The sequence below is a fragment of the Urocitellus parryii genome, chromosome 3, assembly GCF_045843805.1.
Source record: "Urocitellus parryii isolate mUroPar1 chromosome 3, mUroPar1.hap1, whole genome shotgun sequence".
Classification (NCBI taxonomy): Eukaryota; Metazoa; Chordata; class Mammalia; order Rodentia; family Sciuridae; genus Urocitellus; species Urocitellus parryii.
The window spans coordinates 13,548,156-13,575,494 of NC_135533.1; the positions used below are offsets into that span (position 1 = coordinate 13,548,156).

The 27,339-nt window shown below is 36.8% G+C and overlaps 2 protein-coding genes across 4 annotated transcripts in view; one reads left to right on the forward strand and one right to left on the reverse strand.

The window, feature by feature from the left end:
- Positions 1–27,339, forward strand: part of Braf (B-Raf proto-oncogene, serine/threonine kinase) — a 177,600-nt gene that overhangs the window by 43,341 nt on the left and 106,920 nt on the right. The window lies entirely within an intron of this gene.
- Positions 544–1,257, reverse strand: LOC113194348 (homeobox protein TGIF2-like). Its single transcript, XM_026405388.1, has 2 exons — positions 966–1,257; positions 544–848 (listed from the first exon to the last, which is right to left on the reverse strand). Exons 1-2 carry the CDS (start codon positions 1,255–1,257, stop codon positions 544–546), a joined length of 597 nt encoding a protein of 198 aa, XP_026261173.1.

Below are 27,339 nucleotides of genomic sequence, written 5' to 3' on the forward strand. Positions count from 1 at the left end.
CCCCACTCCTGGGCTAACTACTGCAACTAATGCAAACCACAGCAAAAGAGGAAAAATAAACAGTTTAGCAAAAATCTAAACATTCAACTGGAGTTGGTGCTGTTAAATGTGCTGGATCCCTCTTCTTTTGCCCACACGTATGAACATGGAATGTCCACACCTGGTTTGACAGAGGCACAGCTCAGGAGCAGCATGGACCCAGCATAGGTCTGAACTTGGCAGGTTTCCTGAGCCCAGCCAAGGAAAGCAGGCTGGAACAAAGGGTCCCAAGAATTCTCTGGAGGAGCAGCAGCAGCACCATGCCTATCTCCAGTCTCTTGGTCTCATCACTAAGGACGACTGGAGACAAGGCAGTCAGCAGAGAGGTCCCTGTCACAACGCAGTGACACCAGCTGGCATCTTCCTGTTGAAGACTTCTGGACAGAGGAGATGATACCGATCGATGCTTGGCAGTGATCCATAGAAAACCCTCTGTATGGAAGGGAAGCGAACCAGGAACCCAGAACACCTGGCTTGAGCCTTAAGCACCCCTGTAGCAGATGCCTACTTGGGGTTCTCAGAAACTAAAGGAATTGGAGTATGCAGCAATGGGGGTGCTGGGTCCTGCTGCTTCTGAAGCTCCATCTCGGCAGCCCTCTGCAGCGCCACCTCCACCAGCAGCTGGAAGCTGCTGAAGTCCTCCTTGTCCTGCTCTGGGGGTGTGGGTGGTGGTGTGTTGAAAAGTCCACCTGTGGGGCTCCCAGCCTCAGCCCTGGTCAGCAGGGCAAGTGTACTACCAGGGGTCACTAGGGACTTGGGGGACTCCAGCTCCCCTGGTGGGAAGGAGGCTGCTGGCTTTCCCCCCTGGCCTGTGTGGAGCGGCATGGAGCACACATACAAAGAGAGCACATTGGCGGGGGCAGGTACCGACACTGCCAGCACTGAGGGGCTGTTACCACGGGGCAGGGCCACTTCTGCGGCCTTACCGCCACGGCGGGAAATGGTGAACTGATTAGGGTCTTTGCCATCCTTCCAAAGCATGTCTGGGAGAAGCCGCCGCCGGGCGTTGATGAACCAGTTACATATCTGCAGCACTGAGAGGTTGGTCTGTCCAGAAAGGCTCAGCTTCTCCTGCTCTGAGGGGTAGGCGTTGTAGCGGTGCAAATACAGCCAGTCCCAGAGGATTTTCAGGGACTCCTTGGGTAGGTTCCCCCTGCGCTTCCTCTTGCCCACCAGGGAGAGGAGGCCTTCATCTTCACCCAGATCACTGTCCAACATGGTGCCTAGGAGCTAGGCTGAATCTTAAGTGAGCTTTTCCCCGTGGCTTTCGGGCCCACGCGGCCTCGGGCAGGGTGCGGGGCGTCCTGGCCGGGGTGGGGTGCGCCAGGGGGGAGCGCACCGCGTACCTGCCCAATTTGGCTTATTTTAAAAAGTGAATTTTAGTAAATAGGTTTTATCTTTAAATTTAGTTAATATAGCTATAATTATACAAACAGCTTTAATTATATAAATTCTTCCCCTGTTTAGTACTTGGTTTTGAAATGGGCAGAACTGTTGTAGAGTTTCTACACTTACCCATAGTTATGTGGCTTTAATTTTATACACAATTTAAACAGTTATAACTAGCTTTTTATTGTTTTTTTGTTTGTTAAACCAAAGCATATACAGTGAAGGGTGACTTCCATCCTGATAGACCTCTGACCTTATTTCCTGTGTGTAACCACTAGTCATGGTTTCTGTATGTCATTTCTAAATTTTTTTGTACATAGCCAAGTGTTCATAGACTTTATTTTTTTTTTGATAATTTATTTTTTTATTAGTTCAAAACATTACAAAGCTCTTGACATGTTTCAAACGGATTATGAACGGATTCAAACGGATTATGAACTCCCATTTTTACCCCTTATACATATTGCAGATTCACATCGGTTACACATCCACTTTTTTACATACTGCCATACTAGTGTATGTTGTATTCTGCTGCCTTTCCTATCTTCTACTATCCCCCCTCCGCTCCCTTCCCCTCCACTCCCATCTTCTCTCTCTACCCCATCTACTGTAATTCATAGACTTTAAACTGACAGAGAGGAGTCTTTTTTTAAAAGTGTATAACGGTACAGTTTAAATTAATTGTGTACAGAGAAAATTTTGGTGATACTGTTCTTTTATGTTTTGTTTTTTATCTATATCTGATGAAGAGTTGAGGTTTGGATAATCAGGCAAAAAAGTGAATCTGGTCATTTAAGCTGTTTGGTTGTTTTACTTTCAGATTTTAAAATCATTTAAATTCTGGATGCATCAGTTATATAAACTATATTGATTTAAGATTGTTCTTAATACTTCTGTCTTAAATTTAATCTTTATATGCAATTATTTTACCTTTTTGATTTTTATGTTGTCTTGCCTTTTGTTTTCTTCCCACCCTCCCTTCTTTCCTCTTTCTTCTCTCCCTCCTTTTCTTTTTCCCTTTATTTTCGTTTTCACTGTGGGCAGAACCCAGGGCCTTGCACATGCTAGGCAAGTACTCTACCACTATGCTACCCCCAGCCCTAGAGATTTATTTATTTATTTATTTGAGAGAATTTTTAAATATTTTTCAGTTTTTAGTGGACACAACCTCTTTATTTTATTTTTATGTGGTGCTGAGGATTGAACCCAGCGCCCCGCGCATGCCAGGCGAGTGTGTTACCGCTTGAGCCACATCCCCAGCCCAAGAGATTTATTTTTAATAATAACTATGAGTTCAATTTCCTTAATAGCTATAGGATCATTCATATTATTTGTGCCACCTTCTGAGGACTTTATGTATGTGTCTTTGATTTTTGAGAAATTGGTTCATTTGTTCCCCAGGGTTTTGAATTTATATTTACTGATTTTTTTCATAACATTCTCTCTTTATGAACCTTTAAATGTCAGTCATATGGCTGTGGCTTATTCTTCTTTGATTATTAACAGTGGGAATTTTTGTCTATTTATATCAGTCTTGCTAAATAATTATAAATTTTATTTGTTTTCAAAGAACAGCTTTTATTTTTATTATTATTCTTTTTCACTGATTTCTACTCTTTATTGTTTCTATCTTGCTTTCTTGGGTTCTTTTTCAAGTTTCTTCAGGTGGATTTGAGATCATTTTCACCCCAATAGGAGTATAAATTAAATGGGGCTTTTTGTTTGTTTTTGATATGGGGTCTTTCTCTGATGCCCAGGCTGATCTCTAACTCATGGGCTTGAGTGATCCTCCTGACTCAGCTTTCTGAATCACTGGAACTACAGGTGTGTGCCACTGTGCCTGGCTTAATGATATAAAGTTCATTTAATCACTAATTTAATTTAACAGATTCCTCTGTTCTTTTGATTGTAATTTTTTTTATGTTCTTGGTTTTTCTTAGATGTCTAGAGGTTATAGTGGAGGTTAAATGTGATCAGTATTAAAAAGTTAGAGTGGACTTCATCAATACTTATGTCTTGGACTCCTAAAACTAGGTCACTTATAAGAACTTAAATTGAGCACAGGTACATCATTTATGGTAACTTTGTTAATGTCTCTGAAGAAGTGGGTTTTTTTAAAAAAATATTTATTTATTTATTTTAGTTTTAGGTTGACACAATATCTTTATTTTACATTTATGTGGTGCTGAGGATCGAACCCAGTGCCTCACGCATGTTCAGTGAGCTCTCTACCACTGAGCCACAACCTCAGCCCAAGAAGTGGGTATTGAATATAGGAATCTCTGGATTATTGGAAGAATGAGGCAGTCTTTACTTTAGGGAATATGGGTACCATGTGGCTTGTGCCCCTTGTGGTAATCAGAATTTACTATGTGTAATTCTCTCTCTGGCCATATTGTCCAGACAGAACTTCTAAGGCTAATTACCTTTTTCCTCCAGATTTAGACCAGATATAAGTATTTGGGAGCAAAGACTGAAGAATTCTTGAAATTGTGATTTGTATCTATGACAACTTTTGAGACTTTGTTTAAAAATAGAAGGAAAGGAAGGGGCTGGGATTGTGGCTCAGCGGTAGAGCGCTTGCCTAGCACGGGCGTGACCCGGGTTCGATCCTCAGCACCACATACAGATAAAGGCATTGTGTTGGGTCCATATACACCTCAACATAAATAAATAAATATTTTTAAAAAATAGAAGGAAAGGAAAAGGGAGTGATTTTGACTTATATCTTATTAGGAAAGGAGAAGGGGGAAATATTTTTTAAAGAAAGCTTTGCCAGAATTTATCTGACTAGTGAATGACAGACACTTGTATTAGGTTCATAGTGAAGCATTGTAGTTTTCTCCCCTCTCTTTTGCTTTAGCTATATTCAAGAAGGCCAAATTGATAGCAGACTATTTGAATAATAGAGTAAAACTTTTTTCTGTTACCTGAGTCAAAAGGGTAGTTTTACTAGAGTTTGGAAGGACTTAAGATGCCAAGATTCTCTGGCACCTGGGAGTGATGTGTTATACTGCAGGTAGGGCCTTTTACTATTACTTATGAAAAGATAAGAACTATTATAAATAGTCTATACTAATATTAGTCTAGGGCTGGGGTTGTGGCTCAGTGGTAGAGCACTGGCCTGGCATGTGTGAGGCATTGGGTTCAATCCTCCGCCCCACATTAAAGAAATAAATAGAAATTCATCTGGAAAAATAAAGGACCCAGAAAAGCAGAAGCAATTCTAAGCAGGAAGAGTGAAACAGGCGGTATAGCTATACCAGATTTTAAACTATACTACAGAGCAATAATAACAAAAACAGCATGGTACTGGTACCAAAACAGGCGGGTAGACCAATGGTACAGAATGGAGGACACAGAGACAAATCCACAAAATTACAACTACCTTATATTAAACAAAGGCGCTAAAAGCATGCAATGGAGAAAGGATAGCATCTTCAACAAATGGTGCTGGGAGAACTGGAAATGCATATGCAACAAAATGAAATTGAACCCCTTTCTCTCACCATGCACAAAAGTTAACTCAAATGGATCAAGGAGCTAGGAATCAAACCAGAAACTCTTGCGTCTAATAGAAGAAAAAATTGGCCCTAATTTCCATCTTGTGGGGTTGGGCTCCAAATTCCTTACTAGGACACCTATATAGCACAAGAGTTAAAATCAAGAATCAACAAATGGGACGTATTCAAACTAGAAAGTTTTTTCTCAGCAAGAGAAACAATAAGAGAGGTAAATAGGGAGCCTACATCCTGGGAACAAATTTTTACCTCTCACACTTCAGATAGAGCCATAATCTCCAGAGTATACAAAGAACTCAAAAAATTAAACAACAAGAAAACAAATAACCCAATCAACAAATGGGCCAAGGATCTGAACAGATACATCTCAGAGGAGGATATACAATCAATCAACAAATACATGAAAAAATGCTCACCATCTCTAGCAATCAGAGAAATGCAAATTAAAACCACTCTAAGATACCATCTCACTCCAGTAAGAATGGCAGCCATTATGAAGTCAAATAATAACAAGTGCTGGCGAGGATGTGGGGAAAAGAGTACACTTGTACATTGCTGGTGGGACTGCAAATTGGTGCGGCCAATTTGGAAAGCAGTATGGAGATTCATTGGAAAGCTGGGAATGGAACCACCATTTGACCCAGCTATTCCCCTTCTCGGACTATACCCAAAAGACCTAAAAAGAGCATATTACAGGGATACAGCTACATCAATGTTCATAGCAGCACAATTCACAATAGCTAGACTGTGGAACCACCCTAGATGCCCTTCAATAGATGGATTAAAAAAAATGTGGCATTTATACACAATGGAATATTACTCAGCACTAAAAAATAACAAAATCATGACATTTGCAGGGAAATGGATGGCATTAGAACAGATTATGCTAAATGAAGTTAGCCAATCCCTAAAAAACAAATGCCGAATGTCTTCTTTGATATAAGGGGGGGGGGGCGACTCAAAACAGAAACAGAGCAGGGAGGAAGAGCATGAGAAGATTACCATTAAACAGGGGTGAGAGGTGGGAGGGAATGGGAGAGAGAAGGGGAACTGCACGAAAGATGGAAGGAGACCCTCATTGTTATACAAAATTACATTTAAGATGGTGTGCGGGGGAAGAAAGAAGAAAAAAAAGAGAAATGTGTTACAGTAGATGGGGTAGAGAGAGGTGATGGGAGGGGAGGGGAGGGGACGGGGCGGGGGATAGGAAGGGCAGCAGAATACAACAAACTCTAGTATGGCAGTATGTATAAACGTGGCTGTATAACATATAATACTGCAATGTGTACACGTGGAAAAATAATTCATACCCCATTTGAATCAAATGTATGATATGTCAAGATCATTGTAATGTTTTGAGCAACTAATAAAAAATAAATAAATAAAATATTTGTAAACATTAAAAAATAAATAAATAAAGATATTGTATCCATATACAACTAAAAAGAAAATATTTTTTAAAAAGGTTTCTATTTATTTTTCAATTTTCCTTTCTTTCTTCTTTCTTCTTTCTTCTTTCTACAAGGCATTCTCTGTTGTGCAGGCTGGCCCAGAACTTGGGGATTCAAGCAATCCTCCTTTTTCTTCCCTGTGCCTGTCTGGGACCAAAGACATGTATGACTGGAACCGTAGACATGTACTTATCTTTTTAAAAAAAGATAACAACAACAAAAAGTTAATCTAAAGTAAGAATATACCCCTTTACATGTAAAGAATTATTTTTGTATGCGCGCGAGCATGCACAGTGCTGGGGATTTAATGCAAGCCCTTGTACATGCTAGCCAAGCACTTTACCACTGAGCTACACCCCCAAACCCAGTTAAGAAAGAAAGTCATTTTAATGGTTTAAACAGAATCAGACTTTCAATAGATTTGAGAACAATTGAGGTTATCCATTACTGTCTTAACTGTTCTTTGTAGCAGATTTGTAATCCTTATTACAGAATGTCATCCAAATACTTGGCATTTGGTATTTTCTCCTACTATGCTGATAAGATGAAAACTTTTGATTATATCTCTTTTAATCTCTACTGAGATGCTTATCACCTCAGATTTACCTACAGTGATAATTAATTGCTATTTCATTTTATTCTCCTATCCTCCTCCTCCTCCTCTTTCCTTTTTCCTTTTTTCTTTTCAATATCTGGGATTGAACTCGGGGGTGCTTAATCACCAAGCTACATCCCCATCCCTTTTTGGTGGGTAGGCGGGGAGGACAGGTCTTGTAAGCTGCTGAGATTGGCTTTGAACTTGTGATCCTCCTGTTTTCAACCTCTTGAGCTGCTGGGATTATAGCTGTTCACCAGTGAACCCAGCTTCCTTTCTTTTGTTTGATTGAATCTGTTCCGGTGTTGTATATTGCATATACCAAGTTTTGGTGAAAGTTACCTTGTGTTATAATTTTGACTTCCCTATTTTATTTATACTTAATAACTTGATTATGGATACTTGAATTTTGTTTCAATGCAGAATTATATTATCTTTCTGAAGGTATTTTAAAGTGGTAGTTAATCTTGACACGTAATACCAACAATGAATTTAACAGTTGAATAACAACTACATGAATATCCTTAATCGAGTTGTATGTGTGCTGACCATAACAACATCATACACACCTCCAGGACAACAGCAGTTTTACCCTGTCATCAGTTGTAAGATAGATTCTGGATTCCAAGCTGTTCTAATTGGTGTGGGGAGCATCTCCTTGAAGAAGTAAGAAACAGTTTTCCTAAACTTCCAAATTTGTATCTCTCCTGCCAGACCTCTTACTTAATTCCAGATTTGTATATCTAGATCCCCTCCAACTTTTTTTTTTGTTTCCACTCTGATTGTTTAATAGACTTCTCAAGATGTTTAAAATTAAATTCCTCATTCTATATCCTGTGTCTCTACCCCCAACTCCAGTACTGCTTCTGCATTATTTTGATCTGGGGCTCTTCCTTTGATTTATACAGGTTAAGAACTTTAAAATCAAAAATTACTCCTTTCTATAATGCCCCACATTCAATTCATCAGCAAATTCTGTGGACTCCACTTTTATAATATACCCACCATCTAATTTGTAAAAGGTTTTCACTTGGCAGTCACTTCCCTCCTTTCACTGGGCAGTCATTTCCTGTCTGGTTTCTTGGCATCTATCTTTCCTCCCACTATGGTCCATTTTCAATATAACAGCTAGAGTAATGCTTTAAAAACACAAGTGTTCATGTCATTTTCTTTTTTAAAAAAATGACTTTATAGAGATCACATCATATAAATCACCATGTAAAGTGTCCAGTTCAAAGGCCTTTAGTATGTATATTCACAGAGTTATTCAGCAACCATCACCAAAATTAATGTCAGAATATTTTCATCTTCCCAAAAAGAAACTCCAAATGCTTTAACTATCATCCCTTTTTATTCCTTTTTTTCCTTTCATTCCTAGGCACCTACTGATTTATTTCTGTCTCCATAGATTTCCCTATTCTCAGCATAAGTGGGATTATACAATACTTGATCCTTTGTGACTAGCCTCTTTCACCTTAGTAGCAAGGTTTGTTCATGTTAGTATGTATCAATATTTTGTTTATCTTGTTGACAAATAAAATTCTATTGAATTGATACCCTATATTTTATTTATTCATTAGCTGATAAGCATTTGGACTATTTTTACATTTTGTCTATTATGTGTAATACTGTTATGAAATACATATACAAGTATTTGGATGTTCTTTTGTGTGTCTATGTTCTTCCAACACAGTGATATTTTCTCTTGTGTAACAAACTACTGCAAAATATAGTGCTTAAAACAACTGCTATTTGAATCTATAATAGGTCTTTGTGTACCGTGCTAACCTTGGGGACTCAGTCATGTACCAGTTCTAGATATCCGGCTATTCTAGAATCACCTGAGTGGCACAGTTTGATTCTAGTAGACTAGCCCAGGTATGTACTTCTACAGAAGTAAAAGAGCAAGCAAGTTCATTTGTTTAAGATGGCAAAAAGAAATCATATTTGCATTTTAAGCCTCTGCTTGGGTCATGTTTATTACTATCAGGTTGTAAGATATCACAAAAGTAAGTCACTTGGAAAAGCCCGGAATCAAAGTGGAAGGGACTGCTAAGTTACAGGTGTACCTATGAGGAAACCATTGATTGAGGTCATTAACACATTCAATCTGTCACACATACACTAGTTTTGCTCTTACCCTAATGCCTTTTGCATTTTTTTCCTCCTCTATTTGGATTTAATTGGTCTTTTTTACCTACATGATGAACTTGATCCCCTTCCTTCACATCTCTCTCTCTCTCTCTCTTTTTTAGTTGTAGATTTACATTATGTTTATTTTTCTGTGGTGCTGAGGATCGAACTTGGTGCCTCACACGTGCTAGGTAAGCGCTCTACCAAGGAGCCACAACCCCAGCCCGCTTCCTTCACATCTTTGGTCATACATCTTTTTAGTGAGACCCTCAAATCTGACTGTGCTACAGAATTAATAGCCACTGCCCCCTCCTGCTCCTCAGCTGTTTTTGTTTTCTCTTAACTTATCACCATCTGACATATGTTTATTTAGTGCTTGTCTTCCCTCAACTAGAATGTGTGCTTTATGAGGTCAGGCAATTTGCTTTAGTTTCAATATCTTCACTGCCTAGAACCTTGCTCATTGTATTACTTGAGTAAAGGACTGAATCTACACAAATCCACTTTTGCTTAAATGCTTTTTATCTTAAAGTTCTAACCTGCCTTCATAGTGTGAAACGTTTAGTGTGCTCTCTTGGTCAGCATACCTAATGATGATTTATTTATCTGCTTTTCATAAATGCTTATAGGCTGTGCAATATAAGTACAATTCTAAATTGTCTAACATGGTTCGAGTCTTTTTTAGCTCCCTGTTTACACATTTGTGAAACAGGATAATTATCCCAAACTTCATTGAGTTGTTGGGAGGAGCTGAATGAATTAATATAGACAAAGTATATGGTACAAAGTAAGCATTTCAATAAGATTGGTACATCATCAGTTGCATAATATTCCTAGCACCCGCTCTAGAACAGTGAGAGATTATGACAGAGAGTATATGGCACAAGCTGGAGAAAGCTTGTATTAATGGAGGAATCTTGGAAAATTTGATAAAATCTTTGTAAAATCTTTGAAAACTGAATTTTTTGGGGGCGAGGGGAAAAATACATTAAGCAAGTCAAAGATCCAGTTGCTATTTTTCTGTCCAATGGAGAGTAACATTTTATCTTTAACATATTTAAATACTATGAAACAAACATTGTTCTTTATTTTAGTGTTTACCCCCAAAAAAAGGAAAACTAATGAATATACCTTTTTTAAAAATATTTTTTTAGATGGTAGACCTTTATTTTATTCATTTACTTATACGTGGTGCTGAGAATCGAACCCAGTGCCTCACACATGCTAGGCAAGCTCTTTACCACTGAGCCACAGCCTCAGCGGCTGAATATAACGTTTTAACTCCGTTGCTCTTGAGTTCTAGAAATACTATTCTAGAAGCATGGAGAAGAGGTAATTCATTACTTATGCTGCTTGCCTTGGATGTTAAGACTTAATTTCTCATGGTACCCTAATTGAGAAAAAAACAAATACAACATCTTGACTAAGGTATCTTCTACTTTTCTGGCTTACCTGTAGCCTATTACAGTACTTTTATGTGTGACTTACATAGAATCTTCTTGAATGTGATTTCATGAATTTCCTCTCAGCTTAATCAAAATATAGAATTTTTGTAGAAAAAACAATATTTTCATGTAGCCAGCACTTTTAAACTACCTGCTTCATGCTAGGCAGTATCCCTTGGAACTAGGAATAAAATAGTGATCAACATGGTGTAGATAGATCTCAACTTCACAGAACTCAGTTCTAATTGACTATTATGCCCCAGTTATTTACTTGTTAACATTGTTTTCCCACAGATCTAAAATTTTTTAATAGTAAGATATATTCTGGAATGGGGTCTCAGAGTTTGGGAAAAAAGAGTAACTTGGGAAAGAAGGCTACAATGAGAGATTATAACAAGGAGTTTTACCAAAGGCAGGAAATATGCATTGCTAAGATGTGTAAAAGTATTTGCAGTTGGTCCTGAACTTGAGCTGCTTTTATTGTTTCATTTGATAAGTATCTGTGTTTTCCTTCCATTTAACCTCTCCAAATACAGTTCCATTCAATTAAATTCTATGTATGTGACAATATTTGATCCATTTAATAAAGATAAAGACCCTTTTGAATAGTACTGGTGAGTTGTTGAATTTTTTAAAATAGGTAGATCTAATCAATGACTATATGAACAGTTCATGACAATATGAACATTACCAATTTGTACTTTTCTTATTCTTCTAGGATCCTTGAAACTTAGAATTCAGTTGCTCTTAATTAGCCAGGAAAAGGGGTTAAAAAAAAAAAAAAAGAGCTTTTCCCCCTACAACCTGGGATTGAACCCAGGGCTATAGGCATAAAAGGCAAGCACTCTACCACTGAGCAGTGTCCCCAACTCTAGAAAAAAGTTTGTTCCTTTTATTCAGTTTTAGATCATTGTAGTTGGATTTCAGAGTTTAAAGTTAGGGTATCTTCTACTTATTGTATTCATGAGTACCACTTTCTTACATTTATTTCTCAGCCTTTAGCTGGCCAAGGGAATTGTGGAACTATATAGTCAACAAACTCCTAAATCCTCAACTTCTTCTCTAACCCTTAAGAATGTTCTGGCCTCATACTACAGCCCCACTTCTTCACCCTTCTCAAGTGAAACTTTTTCTTCACATTCCACATTTCAGACTATAAAAATTACTAATATCTTTGACTCTTTAATTTTTCTCTTTCGTTATATAGGACTGTCAGAATACAAGCTACCCACCCTCTCTGCCTGCACATAGGCAGTTAAATGTACTGCTTTAAATTTATTCCAAAATCTCAACAGGGCATCATAATGTGCAGCTGTTTCTTCACTTCTCCTGTGAAGAGTGTGTTTCTGCTCCCTGCAGACCTTCCACAACTCTCGCTCTCATCTGTGGACTTCATTTCAAACCTACTGAGAAATTATGCAGCTACCATCATCTTTTCACCACCAGTTCTACAAATATATCTGCTTGGTCTTCATGTTCTATCTTCATTTCACTTGTTATCAAAGACCATTTCTGACAGTCTGATTCCTCTGCTTGTGACTCAGATTTCATCTCTTGCGGCCATCTCTAAAGCTTTTTTCCCTGAAGTTAATGTGTCTCTTCCACATTACTTTCTCCCACTCTACTGGATTTTTCCCTTCAGTTACAAGTGTGTTGTTATCTTGCAGCCCTGATCTGTTTGCAAATGTATGTACATATGAGACCACATCCTTCCTAGTGTCTCCTAGCCACTATCTCTTGTTCCCATTTTCCTATTCTTAGCCAAGAAATTTTCTTCACTCAGTAGTTTTCACCTACCTCAGTGACTGTTTCTTCTCAGCTGTTTTTGATGTCTCTGTTCTCCACACATCTTATAAATGTTGGTGGGCCCTTATGCTGAGTATGCTTCATCTATACTCCCTTGAATCTGTGCTTATTGATATGCCAGTGACACCCAAATGTGTCTCTAGCCTCATTTCTCCTGGGTCATTTAATTAACCTCTCCTATTGGTAACACAATGCTTGATTTCTTTCCCTCATGGCACCACTGTCCACCCCTGTTGCTCACACTAGAGTTTTAGAGTCAGCTTTGATTCCTTATTTTTTTTTTCTCTCACCCCTACCCCACATCTAATGTACTGGTGGGCTCTTTTTTTTTTTTCCTACCTTTAAAGTATATCTCGGATTCGAGTCAGTCTCAGTTGGTTTTCCCTGCATTTACTCTTGCCCCATTTATAATCCATTCTCCTCTAAAGTGATATTTAGAGATACCATAATATACTGCCTTGGATTTTTATTGTTTAGAATGAAATCCTGATGTCACCATTTATCAGCTGTGTGGCCTTGAGCAAGATATTTAACACCTTTGTACCACAATATTCTCCATCGTAAAATGGGGATAATAATCGTTAATAATAAAAATAAACTACAAATCAGATTACGTTATAAAAATCTGCTTTTGAAACTGCATTTAGAATAAAATTCAAACTGCTTATTATTGCTTTCAAGGTCATTCATTACCTGGTCTCTCATCTGATTTTCTGATCCCCCTCTTATGACCCCCCCTCTTCTTTTGCTTACCATACATTCTATAGCTTTAATCACTGTCTTTAACTTTCTACTTTGTAACGTAGCTTTTTTGTGTAGTCTATGTTTTCATTTTTGGACGAATTTATTCCCATCAGTTTTGTGCTTGTATGTATGTAAAGAGAGTGCTTTTTTAGTGTTCTTTTTACCTAGTGAATTATTGCTTTATCCGTTCTGAAACTAGCAACCTACTCTATCCCTCAACCTTATGGTTGATTGGTAAAATTTCTAGAAGTAGAATTGCTAGGATAAAAATTAGAAATGTTCTCAGGTCTGTGATTCCCACTAAGCTACATCCTGAGATGTTATATGTCTAAAAGTTTTCATTTGCTGTCTTGTGTGATTGGTAGTTTGCTTGGATATAAAATTTTCACATTCAAAATCATTTTTTGGGGGGCTGGGAATGTGGCTCAGGTAGTAGCGCGCTCGTCTGGCATGCGTGCGGCCCGGGTTCGATCCTCAGCACCACATACCAACAGAGATGTTGTGTCCGCCGAGAACTAAAAAAAATAAATATTAAAAAAAAAATATTCTCTCTCTCTCTCTCTCTCTCTCTCTCTCTCTCTCTCTCTCTCTCTCTCTCTCTCTTTCCCCTCTCTCACTCTCTCTCCTCTCTCACTCTCTCTTTAAAAAAAAATTTTTTAAAAAATCATTTTTTGGTTAAGACAGTGAAGGCATTGATTGGGAGGGGTGGCTCTTTTTTTTTTTTTTTTTTTTTTTGGTAGTGCCAGGGTCTTGCACATACTAGTGCTTATCACTTAGCTACATCTCCTGATGGCCTTTGGCTTTTTAAAACATATTTATTGAGATATAATTCACATGTCATGCAATTTAGCCTTTTAATATATTCAGAGTTGTGTTACTGTCACCAAAATCCATTGTCAAAATTTTTTTTATCATTCCAAAAAGAAATCTCCGGACTTACTACCAATCCCCATTCTAATCCTCCTAGCCTGAGTCAACAAGTAAACTCTGTCTAAATTATCTTCCATGTTGCTGAAGGAAAATCTGATGACAAGTTAATTGTAAGGATTTTTTTTTTTTAGTTGATGGACCTTTATTTTATTCATTATTTATATGCGGTGCTGGGAATTGAACCCAGTGCCTCATGTGTTTGAGGCAAATGCTCTACCACTGAGCCACAACCCCAGCCCTAATTCTAAGGATTTTATAGGAAGCTTTGGGGGGGGGGGGGTTCTTTGGGTTTTGAACTTCTGAAAGTTAATCATGGAAACTAGGGTTTATCCTGACCTTTTTAACTGTCTTTTTAACTCCTGATACATAAGTCTCTACTTACTCCTTATTGAACTCTTTAGTCAGAATATAGGTGTTTTTCTTTAGCCCCAAATACTTTTAGTATCACCTTTATTTCTTCTATTTGCTTTATTTAGAACTCTTACTAAATAGGTTTTGAGCCTCCTTTTTCTTTTTTTATTTTTTTTTAGTTGTAGATGGACATAATACTTTTATCTTTATGTGGTGCTAAGAATTGAACCCAGTGCCTCATACATGCAAAGCGAGCACTCTGTCACTGAACCACAACCTCAGTCCTCCATGTGTATTCTTAATATCTCTTCAACTTTCTTTGTTATCATCCATCTCTTTTCTCCTCCCCTTTCTTTTGCTCTCTGTGTTCTCTGTTGACAGGGAAGTTTCTTTATATAATAAATTATTGCCATGATCTACATCCATATTTATTTTATTATTTATTGCTTATTATTATAAAATATTTTTTCAATAACAATTTTTTTCTCTTTGCCCAGCTACTTATGATGATCTTTGATCTGTTAGATTTTCAGTGTCTTGACTCTTGCCTGTTAACATTCACAAATAAACAATTAAGTTGATTGCAAAAGAGAACTTTGTAGTTAAGTATTTCTGGGCTCCTTTTCTAAATGGGAGATCTGACTATGGTTTCTCTATAAGTGTTATACTCATTGATTGCCTTTCCTGTAGGTGCAAGGATTGTAGCAGGCATGTTTAGGGCCACCTAAAATATAAAAGAAGGGATAGATTTAGTGTTATTTCTGGAAGGAGCTTAATTAGCTTACCACCTCAACTCCCTCCCTCTATCTCTTCCTCCTGTCCTCCTTTTTTCAAGTATATAGAGAAAAGTATAGAGAATAATATACCATGTACCCATTACTCAGCTTTCTTCAATTATGTATTTTATATATTTGTTTTATATTTTTGTAAGCAAGTTTTAAAAACTACAGACACTGATAAAGCATATTATATGTTTATCTTTATTGTATTGCACTAAATTCATTTGAGGAAAGTTGACATCAGTGTGATATTGAATCTTTCCATAAGGAACAATTACTTAGATCTTCACCAAGTGAGGGGGATATGTGTGCCCCTGCTTGTCATTTGGTGTAAATGTGAAGTAAGATTTAGTAAGAGGCTGGGAGTATAGCTCAGTGGTAGAGTACTCACAGCCTATACAAGGCCCTGCATTTAATCCTAGCACCACCAATAATGATAGCGATGGTGATGGTACTGTTGATAATGTTGTTGTTTAGTGGAGAGAAATGAAGGTGTACCAAGACATACACAATCTCCTGAGATCTGCTATCCCCATAATGATATGTGCTTAGGCCAAACATAACCAGAATGAATGTTCCATGTAAAGGACTCCTATGTAATATTTGGGGCTTTGAGGTTTATCAGATGGCTGTATTAGAAAGGGGAAGCTTCCATCCTGAGTTCTGTGATTATCATCAGTCTTTTTTCTTCTATTAAGCAAACAGACTTGCTAAGCCAGCTTCTTGATAGGATACCAAAAGAGGGAGGAAATTAATCTCTAGAATCATCTGACTTTGTCTCTTCTGAGTAGTCTTTGATTCACATTATTGTTATTTTGTTGCTTCTACCACAGAAGTCTTGGCAATTTTTTTGATAGGTTTTCCTCCCTGGATTTTTATAGTTTCTGTTGCTGTCATGAAAAGTATCTCCTTTTAAAATTTCTTTGGCTGATGCATTAGAGCACTTGTGTCCTTGATCTTATAGCCAACAACCTTACTAATCTTTTCTATTAGTTTTTATAGTTATTAGTCCCAAACATCATAGAATTTCTTGGGCTTTTCTGTAGATTTCTGTTTTAGTCAACTTTTTTACTGCTGTGACTAAAGAATCTGACCAGAAAAGTTTATTTGAGGGCTCATGGTTTCAGATGTCTTAGTCCATAGAAGGCCAGCTCCATTCCTCAGGGCTTGAGGCGAGGCAGAAAGATCAGGGTGGAAGGGTGTGGCAGAGGGAAGTAGCTCACATGTTGATTAGGAAGCTGAGAGCCCAACTCTAGTCTTCAGATACAAAGTATATACCCCATAGCCACGCCCCCAGTAAACCACTCCTTCCAGCCAAACCCCCCTATCTCCAGTTACCATTCAGTTCACTGGTTAGGTTAAGGCTATAACCCAATCATTTCTCCTCCAAATCATCTTGTCTTGTCTCACACATGAGCTTTTGGGGGACACCTTACATCCAAACCATAATAATTGCATATATCCTACAAATAATTTTTGTCTCTTCCATTCTTATTTTTACACCTATTTTTATATCTGTCCCATGCCATTAGCTCTAATCTCTCTTGTCTACAATAGCAAAGGCACCTTTATCTTATTTCTGATTATTCAATATGATGTTTTTCTGTTTCTTTTTTTTTTTTTTAGAGAGAGTGAGAGAGGAGAGAGGGAGAGAGAGAGAGAGAGAGAGAGAGAGAGAGAATTTTTAATATTTATTTTTTAGTTCTCAGCGGACACAACATCTTTGTTGGTATGTGGTGCTGAGGATCGAACCCGGACCGCACGCATGCCAGGCGAGCGAGCTACCGCTAGAGCCACATCCCCAGCCCATGTTTTTCTGTTTCTTGTAGATATTTCCTTTTTTAATTTATAAGATCCCTACTGCTAATATTCTAAGAATTTTTTATGGATTAATGTTGATATTTTTAAAAAGTATATTCAATTTTTGTTATTGATTTCTAAATTAATTCTATGAGAATATTATCTGCCTGATATCAGTTTTTTTAAATATTTATGAAACTTGCTTTATGCCCTAGAATGTGTGGCCACTATATAGATGTAAGAGAAAGAATACCAAAACTTGATCAATTCAATAGAAATCAGAAAAGCAAGAAAAAGCACATAGTAAGATGGTAGAAATAAATGAACTATAAAAATGTAGGCGAATTTGATTAGTAAGAAAGTCTAATTATGATCCATATATAAGAGACACTCACAGTAGGTGAAAGGATGAGAAAATACATATCAGGCAAATAGGGGTTAAAAACTCTTTTAAGTATATGCAGATTAGTTTCAGATCAATTAGACTTTAAGAGAAAAGGCTTGGGGCTGGGGATGTGGCTCAAGCGGTAGCAAGCTCGCCTGGCATGCGTGCGGCCCTGGTTGGATCCTCAGCACCACATACAAACAAAGATGTTGTATCCGCCAAAAACTAAAAAGTAAACATTAAAAAAAATTCTCTCTCTCTCTATCTCTCTCTCTCTCTCTCTCTCTCTCTCTCTCTCTCTCTCTCTCTCTCAGGCTAAATAAAAGGTTTGGGGAAAAACTCAAAACTGTAATAAAGTGCAATGAACACTCATAAAAACATTACCTACACCATTGTAATGATTGTTATATTTAATATTTTGCCATGTTCATGTCCCCTAAGAAAGAGGAAATTTCTTTATCTAACCATAATATCATCATATCTAGGAAAATTAACAGTTCGGTAATTTTACATCTAGTACAGGTTCAAATTTTTGAAGTTGTCATTTCCAGAATGACCTTTAAAGCCATCCTCCATTTCTATATAAGGTCTACTCTTTATGCATGCACAAAGTTACTTGTTGTCTTTTAGTAGTTACTGTTTTCCATTCTTTGTTGGTTTATACAGAGGCTTGTGCTCAGGGCATTGCATGTGCTGTTTGGTTTCCCCATGCCATGATTTATTCAAGATTCTAACACAGTTGTCCTGCAGTCCCACATTTTGTATTTGTCTGATTGTAAGGTTTTTGACTTTTGAAGAGAAAGTAAATGTTCTACATTCTATATTTGTCCGATTATTTCGTTATAGTGTTTTTAGCATATTTCTGTATCCTCCATATTTCTTTTAAATTAGAAATTAACTATAAAAGCTTGATTAGATTCTATTTAAATGATCTGCAAATATACTTCTAGGGTGATATCATTTATGTTGCATCACAGCAAACGATTTTTGTCTGGCTGTCTTTAACTATTAATTGTTCTAAGCCAGTCTCCTTGTAAGGTTTGTTTTCCCCTTTGTCTTTAATCTCTGGGGAAATACTTTTTTTACTGTGTGAATATCCTTTTCCCCATCAGTTTTTCACTTAATGGTTTTAGCATCCTTTGGTCCTTCCTTGAATCAGTTATATCATTTTTTCTAAAAAGGCAGCATGAATGCATAGTTCTTTTCTTTTAATGTTAAGATTACTAAGGTTATAAGTAAGTGTGGTGGTAACCCTCGACCACCATCACCACCCCACCACCCTACCACCCCACCCCAGCATTTGTGGATCCCTGAAGGTTTTGTTTTGTTTATGTATAGTCTGTTAGGGTCAATGACATTCCTTTTTGTTTTTGCTGGAAAACTCCCAAATTTGGCAAGTAAGAATCTCATCAAGTAAGCTTCTATATTATTTTGACATCTGTCTGGCACAACAAAATGTTCCAGGATTCCTCTTTTTGAAGAATAACAGATCTTAGAATGCTTTAATGTTTACCCTTTCCCCATTAATTGTTGTCACCAATGTGTTATTTTTTATATAGTTTGCTTATTTAGGTCTGCCCTCATCTTTATTAGTCTGTAGGATTTGTTATAGTAACTGCTATAACAAAATAACACAAAGTTGGTCTTTCATTACACTGTAGATTTATTCTCTTAAAGTTCTGCAGGTTAGAAATACAGAATGGATTTCATTAGACCAAAAGCAAGGTGTCAGCAAAGCTGCACTCCCTCTTGAGGCTCTAGGGAAGAATTTAATCACTTCCCTTTTCTAGCCTCAGAGATGCATTTTGTGTATTTCTTGGCTCGTGGTCCCATCTTTAAGGCCAGCATATACCATCTTTAAATCTCTGTTTGGTCTTCATATTGCATGATCCTCTGTAATAAAATTTCCTTTTAGTTCTCTTTTATAAGGACATTTGTGGTTATGTGGTAGGGCCCACCCATATGATCCAAGATAATCCCCTATTGCAAGTTCCTTGATCTAATCACATCTGCAAAATTCCAGATATTTTTGCATCTTAAAGCTGTTTTTCATTATCTTCCTGCTTCTTTTGCTGTTGTTGAGAAGCCATCAATCTAACTTGTTTTTCTTTTTTCTTTGGTTTACTTTGAGAACTTTTCTGCGTTTTCATCTCAACCTTGTGTTGTTTTTGGAGTCAGCTTTATCTCTTTCTCATGACCAGGTTTTTAGTGTACTCCTTTAATCTCAGTAATTTTTTATTTTAATATTTGTTTTTAGTTGTAGTTGGACACAATACATTTATTTTATTTATTATTTTTAAATATTTGTATTTTTATATGACAGCAGAATGCATGACAATTCATATTACACATATAGAGCATGATTTTTCATATCTCTGGTTGTATACAAAATATATTCATATCAATTTGTGTCTTCATACATCTACTTTGGATAATGATGTTCATCACATTCCACCATCATTTCTAACCCCGTGCCCCCTCCCTTACCCTCCAACTCCTCTTCCCTATCTAGAGTTTGTCTATTCCTCCTATGTTTCCCCTTCCTACCCCACTATGTATTAGCCTCCTTATATCAGAGAAAACCAACATTTGGTTTTTTGGGATTGACTAACTTCACTTAGCATTTTCTTTTCCCACTTCATCCATTTACCTGCAAATGCCATGATTTTATTCTTTAATAGCTAAGTAATATTCCATTGTGTATATATGCTCATTTTTTAATCCATTCATCTGAAGGGCATCCAGATTGGTTCCATAGGTTAGCTATTGTGAATTGTGCTGCTATAAACATTGATGTGGCTGTGTCCCTGTAGTATGCTGTTTTTAAGTCCTTTGGGTATAAACCAAGGAGAGGGATAGCTGGGTCAAATGGTGGTTCCATTCCCGGTTTGCCAAGGAATCTACATACTGCTTTCTAGATTGTTTGCACCAATTTGCAGTCCCACCAGCAATGTATGAGTGTACCTTTTCCCCCACATCCTCACCAACACTTGTTGTTTGTCTTCATAATAGCTGCCATTCTGACTGGAGTGAGATGAAATCTTAGAGTAGTTTTGATTTGCATTTATCTGACTGCTAGTGATGATGAACATTTTTTCATATATTTGTTGATTGATTATAATATATCCTCTTCTGAAAAGTGTCTATTCAGGCCCTTGGCCCATTTATTGATTGGGTTATTTGTTTTTTGATGTTTAGCTTTTTGAGTTCTTTCTGTACCCTAGAGATTAGAACTCAATCTGATGTGTGAAGGGTAAAGATTTGCTCCCAAGATGTAGGCTCTCTATTTACCTCACAGATTCTTTTGCTGAGAAGAAACTTTTTAGTTTGAGTCCATCCCATTTATTGATTCTTGGTTTTAATTCATGTGCTATAGGAGTCTTATTAAGGAAGTTGGACCTAATCTGACGTGATGGAGGTTAGGGCCTACTTTTTCTTCTATTAGACACAGGGTCTCTGATTTAATTCCTAGGTCCTTGATCCACTTTGAGTTGAGTTTTGTGCATGGTGAGAGATAGGGGTTTAATTTCATTTTGTTGCATATGGGTTTCCAATTTTCCCAGCACCACTTGTTGAAGAGGCTCTCTTTTCTCCAGTGCATGTTTTTGGCACCTTTGTCTATTATAAGATAATTGTAATTTTGTAGGTTAGTCTCTGTGTCCTCTATTCCATACCATTGGTCTACCAGTCTGTTTTGGTGCCAATACCATGCTGTTTTTGTTACTTTTGCTCTATAGTATAGTTTAAGGTCTGGTATAGTGATGCCACCTTCTTCACTCTTCCTGCTAAGGATTGCTTTAACTATTCTGGGTCTCTTATTTTTCAAGATGAGTTTCATGACTGCTTTTTCTATTTCTATGAGGAATGCCATTGGGATTTTGATCAGAATTGCATTAAATCTGTGTAGTGTTTTTGGTAGTATGGTCATTTTGATAATATTAATTCTGCCTAAACAAGAGCAAGGGAGATCTTTCCATCTTCTAAGGTCTTCTTTGATTTCTTTCTTTAGGGTTCTGTAGTTTTCATTGTATAGATCTTTCACCTCTTTCATTAAGTTGATTTTATGTAGTTCTGAGGATAGAACCCAGGGCCTTGCAGGTGCTAGATGAGCACTTTACCGCTGAGCCACAACCTCAGCCCATAATCTCAGTATTTTTAATTATCAACTGGTTTGGAAAATATTCTTTTTAAAATATTTTTTAGTTTTAGTTGGACTCAATACCTTTATGTTATTTATTTTTATGTGGTGCTGAGAATTGAACTCAGGGCTTTGCATGTGCTAGGAGAGTACTCTACCTCTGAGCCACAATCCCAGCCCACTAGTACTATTTGTTTCTGCAATCCATTTATCTCTGGCTTTTGGTTAATTTTTTCAAAATAATTCTTCAGTTCTATCTTTTTACCTCACCTGAGGTTTTTATTTTAATGACTATATGATTCAAGATTCAAGTCATTTGGGTACTGGGAGAGTACCCAGTATTGAGCCCAGGGTCTTACACATGGTAGGCAAGTACTCTACCACTGAACTACATCCCCAGTCTTTAAAAAAATATATATATTTTTTTAATCTTGAGGCAAGGTCTCCCTAAACTGTTCAGGCTGGCCTCAGATTTGCAGTCCTCCTGTTCTCAGCTTCCTGAAAAGCTGGGATTTCAGGTATGTACTACAACCCCAACTCAAAAATTCAAGTCTTTGTAATTTTTTCCTTCTTTCATATTTATTGTCTTTAAGCTTGCAGAGGTTCTTCTAGAATTATTTCAGTAGAAATTTCATCATGTTTTGATCCGCAGTTTATTAGCTTTAGTTTCTTTGCCAAGCTGATTATATTCCTTTTCTGTTTTTCAGGATTATTCTTATCCCACCCTTGCACCATCGCCCCCATTGATGCCCTGACCTCCTTGATTTCAGTACCATGATTCTTCCAACATTTTTTTTTTTCATTTTAGGTCTCTGTGTGTCTTGGTTATTACAATGGTCATGTGATTTTTCCCCTTTGACCTATTAAGTATTATGTTATTCCCAACTAGTTAACTATCCTTGCAATTTACATATGTAGATATTTTTATATCTATATCTCTTTATCTCTGTATCTTAAATATAATCCAAAGATTATATTTAAGAGCTTTTTTACTTTATAGATTGGATTATTTTGTGGCTTTATTTTTTTCCACTAGTCTTTGTCCAGAGTTTTGACATCTATGTTTGGCTAGCTTCATAAAATGAATTTAAGAATTTTTCATACACACACACACACACACACACACACAATCACAATTATATTTTCTTTCTAAGTTGGATAGAAGCCAGTCATCATAATCTGAACTTTTGATACCTTTTCATAGAGATGAGAAGAGCCAGTGGCTATAGTTTTATTGTGCTGTAGCAACCATTCAGTGTATTCCATATCAGTTTGTCTGCATTTATGTTTTAACATAATCATTTTCTGAACAAAGCTTTTAAAAAAATTTCTTTTTTTTTTTTTTTTTTTTTTTTTTTTGCAGTGGGAGAGGTTAGTATTGGATCCCCGGGTTGTTTTTCTGTTTTGTTTTGTTTTAACCCGAGCCATACCCCCAGTCCATCAGTCCTTTTTCTTTTCTTTTTAAGATAGGATCTTGCTGAGTTGCAGGGGTGTTGCTAAATTACTGAGGCTGGCCTCAAACTTGTGATCCTCCTGCCTTCCTTAGCCTCCCAAGTCACTGGGATTACAGATCCTAGCTCCTTAGCCTTAGTCTTTTTATAGAGAGGGATATTGCCAGTTGTGGAAGCCATTAGAAATGATCATTTGTTAATTAAACTTGCCTGGTTTTAATTGCTGCCTACCAAAGAGATCAAGGTACTTTCTCAAAGCTTTAAAATTTTTTTCATTCACTTCTAGGATCATTTTAACAAATACTCATCTTTTTCCTAGAAGTCATTTAAGTCCAAACTATGTATCTATTGTTAGCTTTACAAATACCTTACTTTACTTTTTAATGTACCTCATTTTGTAAGAATCATCAAAGTTCTTTTTCTTACTCTTCTGGGAAATTGAAATAATTTTTCTCCCAAACTCATCATTCCTAATTTCAACTAGGATCATTATAGTTTTTCTCCATTATTTGGATATAAAATTACTTTCTTTTGCAAAAATAAGAAATACAACTTCTGGTCTGGGGTTGTGGCTCAAATGGTAGAGTGCTCGCCTGGCACGCATGAAGCATTGGGTTCGATTCTCAGCACCACATAAAAATAAAATAAAGATATTGTGTCCACCTAAAACTGAATGCTAAATATTAAAAATTAAAAACCAAAAAAACGCAACTTCCAACTCTCATGGTATTGCCCTACCTTGCCCTCCCAAAACAGTCTTATTTTCTGGTTCCTAGAAAGAAAAGTACATAATTAGCTCAGTCTCTTCATTTCCCCCATGTTCATTCCCGCCCCCCCAATTATTTGTTTTCCCTTTCTCTTTCCCATATATTAGGGAAGCAGTTGTTAATGCCAAGTGAAAATGTGTTCTAGGTAAAGAACTTTTGGGGGAGGGGGAAGACTGTGTATAATATACTCCTGAATTTACTGGGCAAAGTGAAGAACCACTGAACTGGGATTAATTTTTATTCTTTATATTCTGTTCTAAATATAGCTTAAATGTTTTGTTTTAATTGAATCTCTGTTATGACTAAGACACCAAGTGACAAGGGCACGAAAAGATGAATAACCATATTTCTGATCTTCAATTAGCTAAATAAACCTGAAAAATGTAATCAACTAAAAGATATAAAATCCTGACTCACAAAGCATTTTTGCCTAGATTGTCAGTGAACTTACATAGAGGGAAGATCTAAACCGAGTATTCATTTTTCTTAGCATATATATTTGAGTGCTTACAATATGCTAAGCACTGTTCTAGGTGCTGGGAGTATATCAGAAAACAAAACAAGACAAAAACCGCTGCCCTTCTGATAAGGTGACACTGGAATAAAGAGATGAATGAACTTGTATGCTCACAAACCATGTAAAAAGAAATCTTAAGGAAAGGGTACTCCAGATGAAAGGAATAGTACATGCATATTCCTGCATTGGAATTATACTTGGCATGTTTAAAAGACCAAGTGAGATTTAGTCAAAGGAAGAAGGGGAAAACAGTAAAAGATCAGGATAAACAAGTAGCAGAGGGCCAGATCATGTAATACCTTCTAGACTTCCATAAAGGCGTTGGTGATTTTTACTTGGGAAACTATTGAAGCATTTTGAGCAAAAGATTGACAGGTGATCTGTAGTTGTAGTTTTGGGTATACACAGTGGAATATTATTAAGCCATAAAAATAACAAAATTCTGTCGTTGGTAGCAACATGAATGGCACTGGAGAACATTATGTTAAATAAATCAGGCACAGAAAACCAAATATCACACATCCTCACAGATAGGATCTAAAAATTGCTCTGAAAGGAGTAAAGAATAGAGTAATGGGAAGAGCATGGGGGAGTAGGGATAAAGGGAGGATGGCTAGTGCATATGTGGGTACAATTGGATAGGAGGATTAAGCTTAATGAAGTTCTATGGCACATAGGCTAACTATGACAATAATTAACTTAATTTCAGAATAACCAATAGAATTTTGAATGTTCTCAAAACAAAGCAGTGATATATATAGGTCAGAGGTGATAGATATACCAGTCATTCTAATGTAGTCATTGAACATTATGTACATGTATTAAAATGTCACACTATACCACATATATATGTATCCCATAAATATTGTACTATGTGTAAATTAAGATATATTTTAAAAGTGAAAATTAAAAAGATTACCTACTATTTCATTCTAAGCATGAAATAGGAGTGACCTTCAGAGACAATTGGCTGTAAATTAAGAGAAATTATAGTGACTTAGACTAAGGTGGTAATGGTAGAGAAAGTGAATATATCTTTTGATTTGGAGATGGATTAGATGTCAGTTTTGAAAACAAGAGTCAAGGATGGTTTTAGCAACTCAAAGAAATGAAGTTTGTCATTTTCTGAGTTAAAAAAAATAACTTAAAAAACCCCTAGTTTTGGTTGGTGAAAAGATCAGAAGTTAGGTTTTGAACATGCTAAGTTTGAGGTGTCTATTAGTTATTCTAGTAGAAATGTTTGGTAGGCAGTTGGAAAGAGTTGAGAGAAGACAGAGCTGGATGTTAAAATTTGGACTAAGTATGTTCATAGTAGACATATAAAGTCACAAGATTAGATGACATTGCCTAAGAAATAAGCATAGCTAGAGAAAAGAAGACATCTAATTTGCCCTTTTGGGAAATAAATTAATAAAGTCATCATAAAAGAAAATGTTATAATATCTAACAGTAGAAAAAATTTAAAACTTCTGTCATCACTTCTCAAGCTTTGATGTGCATTTGAATCATTTTGTTAAAAGGAACAAAGTGAAGCCAGGCACAGTGGCACATGCTATTATTCCAGAAACTCAGGAGGCCAAGGCAGATTGCAAATTCCAAGCCAACCCCAGCAATTTAGCAGGGTATTCAGTAATTTAGCAAGAATGTATCTCAAAATAAACAGGTGCTGGGGATATAGCTCATTGGTTAAGCCCTGCTCTCAGCTCAAGCCCTAGTACCAAAAAAAAAAAAAAAAAAAGGCCAAATGTAAAACAACTGAAAGACTATAATAAGGATTACCATCCAGAATAAAGAGTATCTATAGATAAGAAATTAACCAACAAGAAAAAACAACCCTGTAGAACAAAGGGGAGTACAATACAGAGAATTTTCTAACAACACGGGTGGCCAGAAACACCCAACTTTCTAGAAAATGCAAATTAAAACAACCCAATCCCCTTATATCCCTTTTAGAAAGTTTGTTAATGCCTAATGTTGGTAAGGTTTGTGGAGAAAAGGGGAGGGCTCATACCATGTAGATAGGAATATAGCTTTTGACATTTCTTCTTTTGAGAGACATTTGGCATATTTATTAAAATTTTAAATATATGGGGTAGGGGTTGTGGCTCAGCGTTGGAACACTTGCTTAACCTGTGTGAGGACCTGTGTTCAATTACCAGGAATGAAAAAGGAAGAAAGGGAGGGCAGGGGTAGAAAAGAAATAGGAAGGGGGACGGGAACCCTTCTATCCATGAATCCTTTACCTAAATATTGAAGACTTAAATCTTTGCCCAGAAAGGCAGTTCAGAACTATTCATTGAAGCATTGAGGTTGATAAAAATGGAATAACATAAATGTACTGTAGTATGGGAATTATTAATTATTAAAGGATTTTTAAACCCTCTACTCATTTATTTCCCTTTGTACCTTTTAAAATATTTTTAAATATTTGTTTATTTATTCGTTTTTTAGGTATAGTACTTTTTAAATTTTAAATGAGGTCTCAATATATTGCCTGGGCTGGCAAATTCCTGGGCTCAAGTGATCCTCTTGCCTCAGCCTCCTGAGTTGTTGGGACTGCAGGTGCACACCATCACTCCTGGCATCACATCTTTTCATTATAACTTTAATAGTTTAAAAGGCCATAATTTCTACTGAGTATTTCATTTATAATGTTGAATACACTTTTGGGTCACCTTAAAAACTTCAGATTGAAATATTTGGTTTATACATAAGACTGCCACATAATTTGCAAGCCAGTTCTCTCTGTGAAACTAGATAAATTGGACAACATCGTTCATCAAGAAAAAAGTTCTGACCTTTTTATGTTATCTTAAAACAAATGTGTTGCCAGGCACAGTGACGCACATTTGTAATCCCAGCGGCTCAGGAGGCTGAGACAGGAGGATTGCAAGGGCACTAAGCAACTCAGTGAGACCCTGTCTCAAAATAAAATATAAAATAGGGCTGGGAATGTGGCTCAATAGTTGAGTGCCCCTGAGTTCATTCCCCAGTACCCCCCCACCAACCCCCCAAAATATGTTAATATGTGCCTTTGTTATAACTACTTAGACTTCTGAATTCTGTGCTGAATGGCTAGATAATGAATAAGACTTGGG